The 18,776-nt window shown below is 40.5% G+C and overlaps 1 protein-coding gene across 2 annotated transcripts in view; it reads left to right on the top strand.

Moving 5' to 3' along the window:
* The first annotated feature begins 7,879 nt into the window (after window positions 1-7,879).
* CD96 (CD96 molecule) overlaps window positions 7,880-18,776 on the top strand; it is a 41,894-nt gene continuing 30,997 nt past the window's right edge. The window contains exons 1-2 of one of the 2 annotated variants that reach the window (XM_027820054.3): window positions 7,880-8,096; window positions 11,759-12,190. In XM_027820054.3, coding sequence (XP_027675855.2) covers window positions 8,030-8,096; window positions 11,759-12,190 — 499 coding nt within the window. In that variant the 5' untranslated portion in view covers window positions 7,880-8,029. The remainder of the gene's footprint in view (window positions 8,097-11,758; window positions 12,191-18,776) is intronic. The other variant, XM_027820055.3, reaches the window with a different exon arrangement.

The following is an 18,776-nucleotide window of genomic DNA, read 5'->3' as shown; positions in this document are numbered from 1 at the left end:
TCACAGCAAATCAACTTATTTCAGTTCAGCAATAAGATTTTTCCCCCTTGCTTGTGATTAAAATGTGGGATTATATTTAAATAGTCATTTTGTTCTGTGCTTGCTCATAGTGCAGTTCTCCAGCTTACTGCATTTAAGGAAGGTCTTGCAAGACGCTCCTTTTTAAAATTCAGTTACCGTAAGAGAAGTTAATTTACGGTGTGATTTTTTTTCAAGGGACAGAATGTGGCTTCAACACATGTGAATAAGATTTAGGGAATCTCCTCTGCATAAACAATTATGATAAATTTTGGAATTGGGAATTAGAAACCATCCTGCATCTGCTACTGAGTTGCTATGTTTCATTCGAAAATCCCGTAAGCTTACTGTGCTTCAACTTATTCATTTGTAAAATGGAGAGGATGATGAAATGGAACTTCTCAAATAAAAAAATCTCAAAATACTTTACTAATATTGTGATGTTGCAAAGGTTAACCAATTGTAAGAAAGAGGGGAAATCAGAACAGGGAAGCTGTGGCATGCAATCACTTACCCAAGGTATATCAGTAGGTCAATAACACGATGTTGGCAGTGAGTAAATCATAAAGAAGTCAATAGCAGAGATGAAAATAGAATCTAGGACGAGGGATCGAATCAGGGGGGAAAAGTGGTACTGTCCCAAGTTCTGCTCCCAAACAAAGCTCCACATCTTTGAGATAGCTGAACCAGATGCCACTCACTGTAGAAAGATGCATGATATGATCATCCTTCTTTATGGGCTTTGATGAACAGTGAAACAGTGATTATTTAAAATGTCAAAATTGGTCTTGAGTTCCCCACTGAAATGAACAGAAGCAGTCCACACCCCTCTTAGCACTATTGTTTCAAGACATTTGCAGACTCAGCCAGAAATAACTGCTTTTAATGACCATCTGAAGATTTTTCTTCAAAATCATAAATGCTAGAAACTTAATCTTTTCACATGGAACGTGGTGGGAAATACAGGGTATCACCCTCTAAAAGAGTCTGTCGTTCAACATGACTGTATTTACTGACATTATAAGTGGTTAACCCTTTTCTAACAAATAGCTTTTTATAGCCATCTGTATCACAAAGTTATGCGGGAGACAAGGTGGGAGACAATATATTTTACAGAACCAGCTTCTGTTGGTGAAAGAGACATGCTTTCGAGCTTCGCAGAGCTCTCTTTCAGCTCTGGGTAGCTCGAACGCTTGCTTATTCGCCAACAGAAGCTGGTTCTGTAAAAGATATTACCTCATCCACCTTGTGTCTCTAATATCCTGGGGCCAACACAGCTACAAGAACAACACTGCAAACAATCTTATGTGGCTGAGTTCTTCTAATTTGATGTTTCTTCTAGATGGGGGGTGGTCAGGGAATGGAATGTGCATGTAAACACATGTATCTGGTGGAGGGGCAACAAGAAGAAACACCGCGGTTCTGCCACAGGTGAAGTAGAAGCAGCAACGAACAGGCAGGGTTAATCTTTCAGGCATCTAGTTTGCCTTGGAAAATAATGGCTCTTTACAGTCCTTAATTTGCTAAAAACCCTCTGTCTGACTCTGTCGTAGTAGTTTTTCTTTGTTAGTGCATGGTGGTGGTTGTGGGTATTTTCTTTTGTTTTAAATAGCATTTGCTTTTCCTGTCAGCTGTACTCTGCAATCCAGTGTTTAGGGATTTCTGCTGGTTCTGGCAGGGGAGAAGGTGATGATCCAGAGCTGATTGTGGTGTGAGTGAGAAAGCTAGTTGTTTTCACTTATTATCCTTGGACATTTGTGTTTCACTCTGAAGGCTGAATATATAGTTCCTTAATAGCTTGAATTTCCTAGAGACAGCTCATCTTTTGATTTGTTGACCATCATTGCTGTTCCCCTTTTTGCTATGTCATGAAATGTAAAGCCTCAAACTGACTTATGGATTAATTCATTGCAGGAAGGATCTTTCCCACAATGATCATACTTTCTAGTAATGTCTTGAAAACGGCCCTTATTTAATCCAGGGAGTCACTAAGATAACTTGCAGTGTTTCTAACAATTAGAGTACAGGACAGGGAATCAGGATTCCTGAGCTGTAATCCTAGCATTGCTATTTTGCTTGATTACAAATCAATTCACTTCTGTGCCAGCTTCCCAGTCTGTACAGTGAAGAAAACAGTATTTACCAGCTACATAAGGATGGTTAAGGGACTTCATTAAAGGGACGTTGTCAGGTTAATTTGGCCTCAAAGCTTCTACAGGACTAAAGGCCAAATGAAATGTTGGGATAAGGGTTTGTCTTTAATTCTAGTAGACACAGTATTTAAAAAAAAAAACAAAAAAAAACTTGACCCTACTGTGTCAGCAACCAGTGCACTGAACTTGTGCAGGCCAGCCTGGAAATTATTATATGCAAAAGTGAGTCTGCTTTCATGATCCAGTTTGAAAGAAATAGTAATAAAAAGAGTGAAAAATAAATATATATTTTTAAATATGATTCTGTTTCAAAAACAAAAGTTGCCGTTGCAAAAATTATTTTTGAAATGAAGATGACTTTTAACTTTATCTGCATGAGGATGGTTCTTAAAGGTCTCCGGATGAAATTGAGGCCCCACTGTGCTAGGCAATTTGCACACAGAATGTGAGAAATAGTCCTTATCCTAAAGAAATAACACGGTAAATAGACAAGATGCACAAAGGTTGGATGAGGAAACAGAATAGTAAAGTCACTGGCCTGTGGTCACACAGAAGGCCAGTTGCAGAAACAGGAATAGAACTCAGGTTTCTTCACTCTCGTCCCAGTGTCCTATGCCAGTAGACTAAACTGCCTGAGTCACCCTTTAATCATAACCCAGTGAGTTGCTTTGTTGAAAGTTGCCTGATAACAGTAGTTTTTACTATTTTCAACGAAGTTCAAAACCAAAACAGGGTGGCAATGTAGGAATATTGGTGCTAAACATCAAGGAAACCTAAAAGGTTAGTTTACTTTTTAATGAAATTCCTGCTTCAAAGTGTATACTGCTTTTTCATCTGGGAGCAGTGCTTTCTTTAAGCAATGTTTAGAGGACGCTAGTTTGCAAGGGTAATCATTCCTTGCCTCCAGCAGGACTAGCTCAGGCCCCTGCATTTCTGAAAAGGTTCTCTTTGTGAATAATTGAATTTGTCTCTAGAGTTCAAGATTTCTTTTTCTGTGGGACCGACTGCAGTTCTTCTTTCTTCTTGGTTGCTGCTTTCTGTAATTGAGGGAGAAGAATTCTATTGCAATTGAGGTTTTTTGTGAACATGAAGTATAATGGAGGGGACCGGCATGACTTCCATGGAAAAAGTTATTTTTATCATTCAAAATGCCTGCTTCGGTGGTGAATGCCTCTGCAGAAAATAATTAGAGGACCCCTACAGCCATCACCCCCCCCCCCAAATTGGATACACTTACTGTCATAAAGTGGATGAGATGAATTTGAGTTTTTCGAGTTGTGATGTACCGATATGAATTGTCAGTGCCATCTAGTGGCTGCAAATAATAATTGGTCTCCTACATTCAGAAAATGTCAGACAAATGCTAAATCCACATAAGAGAATTCTGAGGGTGCTTGAAAGTACAAATATTTTGCATTCATAGAACACCTTTTTACATAAAGTGCTTTACAGAATGAAATGCACATTATACAGTCCAACCACTATCGAAATGATCCCACCTATGTGGTGGAAAGCAGTAACTATTCATAAACAGGGCAACACTAAGTTTGAGGCAAAGATTGAAGAAAATTAGGAGGAACTGCAGAAGGAATTCAAAGAAGCAGAAAGTAATTTCCCTAGCTGGAATTTAGACAGGGCACTGGGGCTAACATCCCTATTCTTACAAAAACAGAATTTGGATCTTTAATGATGAACAGCTGCAGTATGTTTGTCTTAAGTCTTCTCCAAAAGACTGTGCTGGAGAGTCCCCCTCATGCTGTGCTGCCCACATTAAAAAAAAACAAAAAACACTGTCTCAAACCTTATCTACACAGGCTTTTCCTTAATCTTTCAACCTTGCACTACCAGCAGTGCAGCTCAAAGACCGCTTGGTACTAAGGTACACTGACCTGCCACCGGGTCTTCTAGAGCTGATTTTAAGCAGACATAAAATTCTGCTTAATGATAAAAAATTCAACTGCTACACAAGGACACTTGCTGTGTATGGCTAGCACCGATGGAGTTGCATCTCCAATGGAGAAACTCATTGCTGACAATCTCCAATGTACCATCTACTGAGCCTTCACCTCTGCAGAAACATTCTATTCAGTCTCCTAGCCCAGTCTTATTTAGCTTTGTGAAAGTTTACAAGTTCTCACAATGTTACATGATATGATGGCAGAGCGCTCTCCCTCTTGGGGGAAACAGCCCTTCTGTTAAAAGGTGGTGGTTGTTTTGGATGGTTTTCGTGCTCTCTGTTCATGAGTATTACAAAGAAGCGCTTGGTGGTAGGGATACAGCTAGTAGACGGAGACAAGTTTTTCATCTCAGATATAATTGTAGATTACATTAGCAGTTGTTACCTATTGATGTTGATCTATCATTCCTGTGGATGGGATGTTGTGTTCAGAGTAAAGACTTGTGATATCTGGAGGCAGGTTGGGGGGAAATGGCTTGCACATCAGCAAGCCACAACATGAATACTGAGTCACGGCACTCAAACAATGAAACTCAGTATAAAAACATAACATTGTCAGACCATCTCTCATTTGAGGAGCAAACTCTGAGGTCAGGCCAAATGGCCTACTGACTACTAAGAGCTGCTCGGTGACCTTTGTGTGGGTGCTTCCTACAACATACTGTCCTTGTGCTGTCTTTTCAAATTGTGATGTATGTTTTTTAGATCAATAAAAGCTTCTCATATGAGGTTTTTCTGGCATGTCACACAAAAGCCTTTGCCCCAGTAGTTCAAAAGTTTGTTCTGGGAACTGCTCAGCAGGGACAGATAGAAGAACTCTATTCATTGATCCCCCTCAGAAGTTTGAAATTAAGTTGATTTGTCTTGGAATCTTGTTTTTGCAGCTGGCTGAGAAGTCAGCAGTTTATCTGTTGCCACTGTTCCCTGAGTTGGAAACTGGGGAGTGCACATGTCAGTGTGCATTTTTGCTTCTCCCAAATGACTGCTGAAAACTCTGGTTTGAATATGTCTTGTTGGTCATACAGCACCTCATTGCTTTCGAGCATAGTCATGACATTTACCATGTTGGCAGCACAACTGTCTTAAGGATGGGGTCATGATTTAAAGTAATGAGGACAAGAGATGGCATTGGAGTGACAAACAAAGATTTATCCCCCCATGGCCTATGTTTAGGAATGGGGATGCCAGATTCTGGCTCATCTAGAGCACAATTTCACTGATTGGTAATAGGGTCAGATATTGCCTTTGTGTGAGGGGTACTCAAACTGCTTCTGTCTTGCTGTTTCGTTGTCATTTTAGAAAAAGTAATCCAAGGATGAGCAGAAGAAAAGCCTCAAAACCAATTTATTCTGTTTGAAAAACCATTACCAGTGCACTAAACTTCCTAAAAAATAGACCTTGAACTGCATATAAAAAGCCACTGTGTATAAAATAAATAATTGCCGACTGTAAGTGTGCAGCTCAGTTATTTTTGTGAAAATAGAGCCCTATTGCCATAAAATAAAGTGACACTGGTCCTCAGCATACATTGAGTTATTTACTAGGCCCCCTGTGCAAAGCAACCAGCATGTTGTCAATCTGTCTCTGTGAATCTGCATTGAGGACCACTAATTTGGGCTAAGACTGAAGCTCAAGCTCTGATGTCGAGCTTAGAGTTTGCTTTTACACCATAAAACAAGCAGGAAAAACACTCAAACTCTTTTTAATGAAGAACCGCCACATGTATTAAAAAGAATGTCAACAATTAATCTAACACACAAAGAAAGGGGAAGAACAAAATTACTGGAGGAGAAACTGGTAGTGCTAGAATATTTTTTCTCATTTCTGTTTTGAAATTTGTCCCTTCATAAGGATACTGTATCAGATCTCAGTGGTTCAGGAGCCAAATTAGCTATCAGCATTACCCAAAAGAGCCACAGTAGTGTGAATTCATTGTTTCATTTACTATTTTATATATATTTCAGCACATGATATTAAAACTGTGTCATTTTGTCCAGTGAGAAAATATATATAATATTCTCACCACAAAATGACTGACCAAGTATTCTACAATTGGTTAATAACACAGTAAAAGCATCCTGAATGGTTAATATCTTATATTGGTTAATAATTAAATCACAGTGTTTTAACACCATGTGCCCCAAAGAGCCATAGGAGACACATTAAAGAGCCACTTGCAGCTCCCAAGCCTCAATCTTAGTATCATTGATCTAGCTAAACCAGTGTAAACCCTAATATAAATGTATTTAAACTGCTTGAACCTTGCTAAATTTGTATTTCTTTTCATTGGTAATTTACCAATTTAAAATAAATTGTTTATGCACAAGGGTTATAACAGCTTAAATGCACCTATATTAGGGATTTGTACCAGTTTAAGTAGATTTAGTTAAACTGGTGGGAAACTTGTCTAGTGTAGACAAAGCCCAAGTGTCCCCATCTGTAACAAAAGGCATGGACCTTACCAAAATGCGATTGAGCAGACGGGGAAATGTGAATTGGTGAGGGAAGCAGTAAGCAACAGGGATGCTCTGCCTGCTCCCAGAAACCCAAAACATGTTGTAATGGGGTGCTTCACCAGCAGCAGGACATCTGGTTTATGGCTTTACAAATACTCTATGGGACAGTCCTGTGGGATTTCTGCTTCTTTGACACTGTGTAAATGGGGACAGGATTTACACACTCTGTATGCTCCAAGTGCAACATTTGTAACTTTCAAGAAGCTGACAATGACAACACTGCAAACTCAGCCTGCATGATTTTAAGTTGCACAGGGTTTACCATACTAATTAGAACTTTCACCCACAATTCTGCAGTTTGTGATACTGTGGTAAATAATTAAACAGGAAACAAAACAAAAACAAAACGATCAATATAACTGGAAATACCCCAATGCACTAATTCTCTGACCAGTGAATGTAGCATGTGGGTTGTACACCAAACTACTTTGGAGGCACATGTGAAGGAAAAAACACAGAAGAATGGACAAATAGATTGATTCACCGATATTTTATGTAGTGCTGTAGATGCATATGGACCTTACCAGAACAAATAAACATGGAGTCTCTGCCATGAAGAGCTTTCCAAAGGCCTGATCTTGCAAGCCCTTACTTACAGGAGTGATCTTTACAGATTAGAGTAGTCCCATTGATTTCAACTGTGTTATTAGCAGTAGTAACAGTAATGGTTTTAGCAACACAGATGCTGTTAGCTCACATAATGTTGAACAGAGTTTTTCTGGTCTACACTGAGTCCCAACTGTTCCGCACCATGAGGAATCCATTAACATTATAGTACAGAGGTGTTCTTCAATAGTAAAATTTGCTCCTCTCAATCGGGCCTGACAGGTTGAATTAACTTTGAGAACAAAATTCCTGTCTGTTCATTGATGGGTTCTTAAAAATGTAGGAGTGCACTGCACAGCAAATAGTTGTATTCCTGTTAGTTACAATGCACCCCTGCTCTATACAGCACATCATACACACTTCTTAAACACTTAGGCTATTTTCAAGAAGTTTACATTTATCTTAATAACTGTGTCCATTCTGGAGTTTTGTGTAGAGAATGAGACAATGCATTGGGTTTTGTATGTGAGCTGTAGAATAGATGTGGTTTTCAATTTACAGTTTAGATAGATTTTCAGAGAGCATTTAGGGTTTATATTTTGAATAAATCAGCCATGATCTTTACGGAAAGGTTTTAAAGGTTTTTTTCTGTAAAGATCTAATTTTACCACACCAGATGTGAAAACCTCAGTTTCCTGTTGACGTTGCTCTTCTCTGAAGCCATACTGGAGTGGTGTGTCTGGGTTGATCAGACATGTGTTTGCGTAAAGCAGACTGTTTTGGCTTCCTTTACAGCAATCACTAAGACAACTATGGAAATGTTAATGTAACACCAAGCGATGAAGATGGAGAAAAGGTGGCCTTCCTGTGCATTGTATTTGTTCATCCTAACACATCATGTTGCTGGTAAGTAAGTGTTTTATGGACTGAGCTTATTTAATTTGGAAAAAACCTGTTTTAAATTTCACATTAAGGCAAAAATCAAACTAACATTGATTTTATGTTTCAAGGCAACTTTTTCATAGCTACAGTAAGATACAAATTACTACTATTAAATGTTAACTAGATGTACTGACTAGCAAGCCAACTTCTTCAAAGTTGTAAGCCAGTTTCACAGTTTCTCTCATTGCAAAGAACTCACTCATTTTAGGAGAATATATGTTTTAGAAATGAGCTTCCCTCCTAACTGTGTAGGTTTTTAACTTCCTCTTCCCCTCCCCTCCGAAATGTGACCATTAATTGCAGAACCGTGATACTGACTGCTTGGAAATCCTGGAAAGATTTTTTCCCATCTGTGCACTGTATTACGGGCTTGCAAGACAAGGTTGTTGCTGGGCGTATGTCTCTACAGCAGCTGGTAGGTATGATTCCCAGCACGGACGGACAGACACACACTAGCTCTGTTCAAGCTAGCACATCAAAAAGAGCCATGTGACCATGGTAGCAAGTACACCAGCTCAGGTTAGCTGACTGAGTATAGTCCCACCTGGACCCCCTGGCTGCATACTTAGCATGAGCTGCTACCCACGCTGCTGCAGCCACATTGCTCTTCCTAGACTGCTAGATAAGCACAGCTAGTATACATATTTCTACTCAAGCTGAGAATTACACCTATGTAGACATGCCCCAGAGCAAGGCATTTTGAATAAGACTTTAGAGAAGGGAGAGCGACTGTGTCTGTATCAGGGGAGCTTAATCAAAACCAGCCTTGTTAAAAATTAGAGTGGGGCTTGAAACTCAATGCTTCGTTTGTGCATCCTGAAGTTTGGAGTACTTAAAATCCAGGGCCAAGTGTGCGTATGAATGTTGTGGCTTGAGTCCAATTTCCAATTCAAAAAATAAAGATGTTCCAGGTACCTAATTGGAACTGCAAGATGTATCTGATTATGTTTATTAATGGCTGCATATAGATGGAGCAGGTCAGGGAAATTTCCTACTTATGTAAGAGAAATCGATGATGGTAAAAATAAAAAAAAACCAAGTAAAATGACTAATGAAAATCCATATTGCACACAGAGAAACAGTTGTCCATATTAAATCTCAACAAAACACAAGTTAGGGCAAAATCCTGCAGTTGTTTATCCGGGCTAAACTCCCATTAAAGTTCTCTGCAGCTACAGGTGTTCTGCCCTAATAAAAATCAGACCACTGAGGAAAACAGAACTGGAAGAGACCTTGTGGGTCATTTAGTCCAGTGCCCTAGTATTACAGACAGCCCTGTCATATAATCCCATTCATAAATGTATCAAGTTCCTTCTTAGAACTTCTTAGGTTGTTTGCTCTCAAAACTCCAATTGGAAGGCTGTTCCAGAACCTCCCTCCTCTGATGGTTAGAAAGTTTCTTTTAATTTCCAGCCTAAATTTAATCATGCCCAGCGCATAGCGATTTATTCTGGTGCCAACAAAGTCCTTCAACTTTAAACTTAAGTGTCTGAGTTGCCCATGCTGCACGATACTTTGAATGGGTGGAACATCTTGCAGGAAAAGGGGTTAAGTATGGACATACTGGCATCTTAATTTTTTTTTTTAATGTTGGGGTAAAATTGGAGTTTTTAAAACAATTGGCAAGATTCCAGTGCCAAGAAGAGAGAGCTGCAGGACACCCTTAGGTAAAATGGACTCCATCAATTTGGTGCTGTTAAGCAATTAATTAAAAAAAAGTTGAAGTATTAAAATATTTATCCCAAATTCCTGCTTGATGTGGCTCTTTGATCTTAATATGTGCTTTTAAAAATAATTTTCGTTGCGAGTTATCTGTCCGGAAAAGACTTAAGTGATGCTACCTCTTGAATATAACAGATGCCTTTAGTAAGTAGAGGTCTTAGATCAGTCATCATACTGGACAGGTACTGAGATTTTTATTTAGGCAAATCTTCCACTTAAATCTTAACTTGTCCACCTTATGTCCCTTTATTTTACTATAAAGGATGTACATGATGGGGGGGGGGGTATTAAAATTCTGGAGATAAGTGCATTTAACCTGACTATTCAGTCCCATTGTTTTTCATGCTCTATTCACTTGGTTGCATATTTTGGTTATTTTAGAACCAGTTTTTCTGCAATGAGCTGCTGGTGGGTTCAGAGAACTGCCCCACAAGGACCGGGGCATTAGACTGTAAACCCTTCAGGGCCTGCATCTTGGCTTAATAGCTGTCAATATAGTTCCTAGAGCAGTATTAGTGCTGCATAAATGACAAATGAGTTCACTGCTACATTACATGTCCTTGGTCTGCACAGGCATTTAGGGGACTGTAGAACATAGAATCGTAGGACTGGAAGGGACCCCGAGAGGTCGTCTAGTCCAGTCCCCTGCACTTATGGCAGGACTAAGTATTATCTAGACCATTCCTGACACGGTTACATATAACATAAAATCAAATTTCAATTTCCCTTTAAAACTTCATAATGAATAAAATGACTTGAGGGTGTTGACTGCCGTGTGTGGGGAGGCACAAAAAGCTTGGGAGAGAGATGTCATAAATCTCTGGCTCTGACTGTAACTACAGCATTTGGGAAGCGGGGGAGGGACGCATCATGAGAATTTTCAAGGTGTTCTTTAAAGATGGGGAGAGGCTAAAAAGAATGATAAGGGGGAGTGAGCCCTACGCCTGAGGGTGCTCATACATATCCATTTTTTCTGAAAGTTTCTTGTGACTGCCAAATACTTCAGATAAAACGGTGATCAATGTATGGCACTGTTGTTTGGTTCAGTGGAGTTCTGCTGTAGGGGACTGCTCTGTGTAACGTCATCAGTTGATAGCTACCTGGGAACTTCATGCATACGAATATGCTGCATGCCATGGCTCTTGGAACTCAACAGAGACAGTGGAGATAGATCACAGAGTTCTTTTCCCCCAGGAGGAAAAAGAAAGAGAAAAGGTCAATTTCACTGTGGCAGCAGCTATTTAAAAAAAAAAACAGGCTGAAAACTTCTTTTCCTTTCACAAATGCATTAGCTCTGTATTTATATGGTGCACAAAGGACCTCAAAGCGCCTCAGAAAATTAACAAACTGATAAAGAAACCATATATGAGGAAGCTGCTTGCTCCAACACTGAAATACAACCTCCACAGTGGAATGCAGAAGCTGTCTAGCAAGGTCCATGTAAAAGAACACCTTTTCCTATTGAAACAGCAGGAGTACTTGAAAAAGGCAGAATGCAATTGCGCAAAACAGAATTAGCAAGCAGGATTCACCACTACTTGGTTCTTGCAAAGAGACCTGTGGAATAAGCAGTCCTGGCTTCTGCTTTACATATCACTTGAAAGCTCCCCTTTCTCTTTGTGTAGTATGATGAGTGTTCCCCATCCTGTTCAAGCTGCTTGAGCCACTGCTTATTTTTTTCTCCAGTTCCTTTTCTGGAATCTGTACTCATGATTTACTACTTCCGTCAACTGCTAAACCTTCTCACTCTACTTAATATTGCACTATTGTATTTTAGGCCCCAGCTTCTTCTTATATAGGTGTCTCTTTCTAGTGAAGGCACCAAACAGAGTTGAGAAGAAGATTTAAAAGGGGGTTGTTTATAAGCATTGCTTGACTTGACAGTTTTTCTGTTTCTTTTTAAGGCGAGCTTGAAGGCACAATTATAAAGACAGAAGCAGTCCATGCTTTCCCTGGCAGTGATGTGACTCTGGAATGCAGCATTTTGAGCGGAGATGGGATCCATGTCTCACAAACACAATGGTCAAAGATTGATGATACGCCACCCAGTAGAATAGCTGTATATCACCCTATATATGGCATTAAATACTTACCTTTTTCTAAGACTGATTATAACTATTCAGTGGCTTTCAGTGAGACTCCCCACCACTGCTGGGTAGATGTTAGCAAGACTTGGAGTTCCCATGATGCCAGAGCAAACCAGGTGGAATGCCATCAGTGGAGTCTACATTTGAGTAATGTTAGTCTCTCACTCAGTGGGCAGTATGAGTGTAGCTTTGCTACCTACCCATATGGGACAAAGGCTGCGGAAATTAATCTTAGTATCAAGGCAGAAGGTAAGTGATATTAAGATCCCTATTGTTTTTTGGTAACACTTAGGGGGAAAAACAGAACAAGTAAATGATGTGAATACTTTTGCCTGGCTACGTTCAATTTGCTCTGTGATTCCAGATTTGCACTTGTATTGTACTGCTGCTGCCTTGACAGTTTGCTATCTCTGGTTTAGCTGTTGTCTGACAGCCTGGTATGCCTTGCCTTACCGTATGTAAAGAGTTTGCCTGGTGAGGAGCATAGCACCATTTAACTTATGGGCAGGAATATTGGAGCAGGTTGATGGAAGGAACCAGGTGAGTGACAGGGAGGAAGGATGATGTGTGTTCATTTGGGACAACAATGATAATACTGGGCAGAGAATGGTAACTGGGAAATGGGCTGGGCCATGCAACATCCTAGGGATGGAGGACACCTGTCTTTCAAACATACTATACTCTGTGTGTTGAAATTATTAGGAAAGAGACAGATAAATAGAAGGACTGAACATCCTCAGTTCCCACAGACTGATGTGTGTGTTATTAATGCTGGGTGTCTTTGAACACCAGGCTGCAATGTCTACGGGTAGCTAATTTCCTCAGTTTAAGGGTAGGTTTGGGAAGTGGGGATTCAAACTTGTTCTGAGCCTGCTCTCAAACTTGCCCTAGGCTTCCTAGGAACAGCGAATATATAGTAGAAGCAAAGGCAGGGCTGGCCGACTGCATGCGAGTGGCAGTTCAGTTCATGTTGAGAAGTGTTTTGTTGAAGGTCAGTAGGTTTGGTATGCAGAGGTTCCAGTTTTGCTTTGGATGAATTCATACCACTCCTGAGTTTGAACTAACTCAAAAACTAAAGTCTGCTGAACTTGCCAAGTTTCATCTCTGAGCCATATGAGGTTAATGAGTTCTACCTGATTTCCACCCAGAAGCATGAATATGATGCTTAGGAAATTTGGTCCAGTTTGCTGGTAGGTTATGGAACCTGGCTCAAATTTTTGATTTGAATGAAAATCAGAAATCACATTAGTTTTGCCTGGTTTCAGATAACATGAAAAAAATGAGGAACTGCACTATTTTCATTTTAGGAAGGAATTTAGTTGTTCACATCAGCTGGGTTTTCTTGGTTGCTTAAAAAATCAACTGACATATGTGATTTCGAGTATTTAACAAACTACAGAAATGAAACAGGGAAAATGACAGTGATTTGCCATTGCTTGGGCACTATATGTCTTGTTGTACTTGTTCTCCTGTGTACTGCATTCATGTGCATGCAGGCTTTCAGGAGTGTTTGAAGGGTATAGGGAAGGTAAAAGATGGTGACATGTTTGTCCTTGCATAGGATAGAAAACAGCCACAAAACAGAATGGCAGCTGCTGCATTAAGGGCCACCTACCAGCCCTAAGGGCAAATACTGTTGACTCAATAGCTTTAGAATTTGGCCCTAAGTTAGATCTTTTACCAAAAAGGCACATACGCTGCGATGTGCAAGCTGAAACTCGGAGTCTCCAGCGTGGAATTGTTACAATGATTACATATGTAGAATGTGGCTTTGAGTATCTCACATTTGTTTTTAATTTTCATGGACTTACATCTTGGCTGACCAGTCCCAAGAAACCCATCCTCATGAACTTGCTGAAACAAACACGGACAAACTATTGCTCTGGATCAAAGATATGAATACTAGGGTTGAAATAGCAAATGTTGGTTCATTAAGAAAATTCCATCTTAACTCGTGGGCGCAGGAGGTTCCTTGGAGTTACCGCATAGTCTCTTCTTTAGGGATCTTCTTGCCATTTGACTAACAGCAAAAGACAGATCAAATAAACTAGGAAAGAGAAGTGAGCCTCTATAAAGAATGTTAATAATGAATGAATGAGTGAAACTTAGAGGTTATAAATCCACCAGCCACTGTGAAAAGGACTGCAACAGCACTCTGTGCTATAGCCAAGGGGCACTTCTGACACCCCTGTGAGACAGAAAGTTCTGCTTCCATGCCATGGCTATGGTACAGCCCTACAGTGTGGAGAGCACTGGGTGGAGGAAATGAAGGGAATATGCTAAAGGAGCATTTGACTATAAGCTTATTAATTGTGCTGGGTTTTCTCTCTCCTTCTTAAAGAAATGAAGCCTTTCTCCTTGCTGATGCAGACCTGCCCAGCATTAGCATTACCATTCTACATAGGTTAAATTGAGGACAACTATTGTTCACGTTCAGTGAGTTTCGAACTGGCTTTTTGCAGCAATGGCACAAACCAGCAAGCGGTGCTCTACCCCCTACCAGAGCAAACCAAACATATTACTACATTTATCAATATGCCTATTTCCGATGTATATTTTAAGGGAGACAAAAATGGTGAATGGCGATCACATAGGACCATAGCAGACAGTTTGTTACTAGAGAACTGAATCAAAGAACTGCAGGGAAAATAGAGCTTTGACACAGGACTGTGAGAATGTGGAGAGGCAGTCTGCAAAAATACCTCCTGTGTCAAGAATTCATCTTTTAAATAGCTCTCCTGTTTGTCTACTGACCTTACTTAAACCTCACCGCCTGTAGCCTGCTGCATGACATGTAACTTATCTGCTGACTCACCCAGACAGTTTTGCCGTACTACGTACTTGAGAAGTTAAAGATTCACTCCATTTCCCCTCTCTGGACTATTGTGCAAAGCTGATCAGTGCTCTTTTGTAATGCAGTGATAGTGACATTTACCATTTGGAGTGATCCTTCCTGCATTGAAATACATACAACAGCTTCCTTTTTTGAGCTTCCCGCAGAACATTCTGAGGGTTGCAAATCAGAGCCTTCATGACAAGGGCTGCTCGCCACCTGTAACGCTGCGCTTCACTTCCAGATGTGAGTGTTGTCATTACCGACAACTGTCAGCCACAGAAAGCCCACGTCGATTAAGAACCTGTGACTGAGGAAAAGCAAAAAACAAGTCTAGCACACTATCAAGTGAGCTAGATGTAGGCTTTGATGAATCTACTAGTGGAATCTAGTTCTAGAGCTGAAGAGCTTCTAGTCAGCGTGCACTATTGCTTTCCCATAGCAAAGGCAGAAGGCCACATTTTGTACTAGCTAACATTTCCAGGTGGCCTTCAAAGACATTGCAAAGTAAACTGTATATCATTCATCAGCCTGGAGGTGACAAGGGCATGGATAAATGGGCAAAATCCTTTCTAGAATGGAGAACTGCAAACCCTGTGATTAGTCATAAAGATTCAGTGGGCCATTGTCGTCACCTGAGAGAAGTAACAGAACAGATAAGAGTCTGTGATGATATACCAAAGTATAAGAAGCAGATTTATCCCTATCATTTCTACAATATGCTTTTTCCTGTCTACCAGCATCGCCTTTGTATTGCCTGGATTGATCCTAAACTATCTGGGTTTCATCCAAATGCAAAGATAACAGAATCTAGGAGAAGCAATAGAGTTGACAGTAGTCTGTTCACTGATACTGCAGACTGAAATATGTCAGTCCCCTCTTAGTGGCCCCTGATACATGGGGAACAAGAGAGACAACAGAATAGCACCTGGTGTGATGACCTTGCATTGCAGAGCCTCAGGAAGGATGAGCAGTGAATCTTCAGAACCTTCTGAGGTCTCCTTGTAAGGAGCAAATGGAGTTAACCTTCAGCAATCCCATCCACCCCACCGGGTCCTGCAGACAATCCAGCAGCACCACACAGGAATTATATCCAAGGACACTGATAAAACCAGCATGGGTGTCTGACCTCTGTACATCAGAGCAGAGCATCAGCTTTAAAAAAAAAAAAAAAAAAAGGCATCTTGTGTTTGATGGCATTTCTTAATCCACATTTGTATTTAGTTAGTTATATAATTGCTCTACCTTTTAATGCCTGTATTTCAGCCTTGAGTGGGGACACTAGGGTGGAAAATAATGCAGGGAAAGAAGCTGAGTGCAGACACTTGGTTTTTACTAAACTGTGATTAATTGACAGCCCAACTTAATTAAAGAAATTAATTGCGATTAAAAAATTTAATTGAGATTAATCGCACTTTTAATCACAATGTTAAACAATAGACTACCAATTGAAATTTATTAAATATTGTGGATGTTTTTCTACATTTTCAAACATATTTATTTCAATTACAACACAGAATACAAAGTGTACACTGTACACTTTATATTATTATTTTTATTACCAATATTTGCATTGTAAAAATGATAAAAGAAATAATATTTTTCAATTCACCTCTGTGAAAGGATCAGGACAAATGGCTACAGGAGAGTGATAGAAGGCAGATATATTAGCCCCAGGGTAAGTAGGTCCCTTTTCCCTGGGTAAGGTAACAGGGAAGTTTCCAGAACAATCAGGAACTTTCTGGAAACAATTCAGGCAGGCAGGCTAATTAGGACACCTACAGCCAATCAAGAAACTGCCAGAATCAATTAAGACAGGCTGGCGAATCAGGGCACTGGAGTTTAAAAAGGAGCTCACTTCAGTTTGTGGTGTGCGTGCGGGGAGCTGGGAGCAAGAAGGACAAGAAGCTGAGAGTGAGAAGGCGTACTACTGGAAGACTGAGAAGTACAAGCATTATCTGACATCAGGAGGAAGGTCCTGTGGTGAGAATAAAGAAGGTGTTGGGAGAAGGCCATGGGGAAGTAGCCCAGGGAGTTGGAGCTGTCACACAGCTGTTACAGGAGCCACTGTACACAGCTGCAATCCACAGGGCCCTGGGCTGGAACACAGAGTAGAGGGCGGGCCCGGGTTCCCTCCATCCCCCCAACTCCCTACTTGATACTGGAGGGGTTGAATTGGACTGTGGGTTCCACCAGAGGGGAAGGTCTCTGGCCTGTTCCCTGATCGACTAGGTGGATCAGCAGAGACTGCAGGGAATTGTTCTTCTTCCTTTTCCCCATGCTGGCCAGTGATGAGGCTAACTGAGTGAACAGCAGAATTGAGCCACGAAAGTGGCCAAACTGAGAGCTTCTGTGAACCTCTGAGGCGAGCAAATCCGCCAATAAGCGCAGGACCCACCAAGGCAGAGGAGGAGCTTTGTCACACCTCATACAAGTACTGTAGTGCAATCTCTTTATTGTGAAAGTGCAACTTACAAATGTAGATATATTGTTACATAACTGCACTCAAAAAACAAAACAATGTAAAACTTTAGAGCCTACAAGTCCACTCAGTCCTACTTCTTATTCAGCCCATCGCTGAGACAAATAAGTTTGTTTACATTTACAGGAGATAATGCTGCCCTCTTCTTATTTACAATGTCACCTGAAAGTGAGAACAGGCATTTGCATAGCTTTTTTGTAAACTGGCATTGCAAGGTATTTACGAGCCAGATATGCTAAATAATTCGTATGCCCCTTCATGCTTTGGCCACCATTCCAGGGGACATGCTTCCATGATGATGACGCTCATTAAAAAAAAAAATGTGTTTATTAAATTTGTGACTGAACTCCTTGGGGGAGAATTGTATGTCTCCTGCTCTGTTTTACCTGCATTTGGCCATATATTTCATGTTACAGGAATCTCAGATGATGACCCAGCACATGTTGTTTGTTTTAAGAACGCTTTCACCTCATATTTGACAAAACGCGAAGGAGGTACCAATATGAGCTTTCTAGAGATAGCTACAGCACTCAACCCAAGGTTTAAGAATCTGAATTGCCTTCCAAAATCTGATTGGGACGAGGTGTGGAGCATGCTTTCAGAAGTCTTAAAAGAGCAACACTCCAATGCAGAAATGACAGAGCCAAACCACCAAAAAAGAAAAATTAACCTTTTGCTGGTGGCATCTGACTCAGATGATGAAAATGAACATGCATCAGTCCGCACTCCTGTGGATGGTTATCAAGCAGAACCCGTCATCGGCATGGATGCATGTCCTCTGGAATGGTGGTTGAAGCATGAAGGCATATATGAATCTTGAGCGCATCTGGCGACGCCAGCTACAACAGTGCCATGCAACAACTGTTGTCACTTTCAGGTGACATTGTAAATAAGAAGCTGGTAGCATTATCTCCTGCAAATGTAAACAAACTTTTTTGTCTGAGCGATGGGCTGAACAAGAAGTAGGACTGAGTAGACTTGTAGGCTCTAAAGTTTTACATTATTTTATTTTTGAGCAGTTTTTTGGTACATAATTCTACATTTGTAAGTTGCACTTTCACAGTAAAGAGATTGCACTACAGTACTTGTATTAAGTGAACTGAAAAATAATATTTCTTTTGTTTTTTACCGTGTAAATATTTGTAATAAAAAATAATAATATAAAGTGAGCAGTGTACACTTTGTAACAGCCGTGTTAGTCTGTATTCGCAAAAAGAAAAGGAGTACTTGTGGCACCTTAGAGACTAACCAATTTATTTGAGCATGAGCTTTCGTGAGCTACAGCTCACTTCATCGGATGCATACTGTGGAAACTGCAGAAGACATTATATACACAGAGACCATGAAACAATACCTCCTCCCACCCCACTCTCCTGCTGGTAATAGCTTATCTAAAGTGATCATCAAGTTGGGCCATTTCCAGCACAAATCCAGGTTTTCTCACCCTCCGCCCCCTCCCCCCCCCCCCACAAACTCACTCTCCTGCTGGTAATAGCTTATCCAAAGTGACCACTCTCCTT

This window comes from Chelonia mydas, chromosome 1, assembly GCF_015237465.2.
Source record: "Chelonia mydas isolate rCheMyd1 chromosome 1, rCheMyd1.pri.v2, whole genome shotgun sequence".
NCBI classification, from domain to species: domain Eukaryota; kingdom Metazoa; phylum Chordata; order Testudines; family Cheloniidae; genus Chelonia; species Chelonia mydas.
The sequence above is the reverse complement of the archived record's forward strand: the minus strand, read 5'-3'. Positions and strand labels throughout refer to the sequence as shown.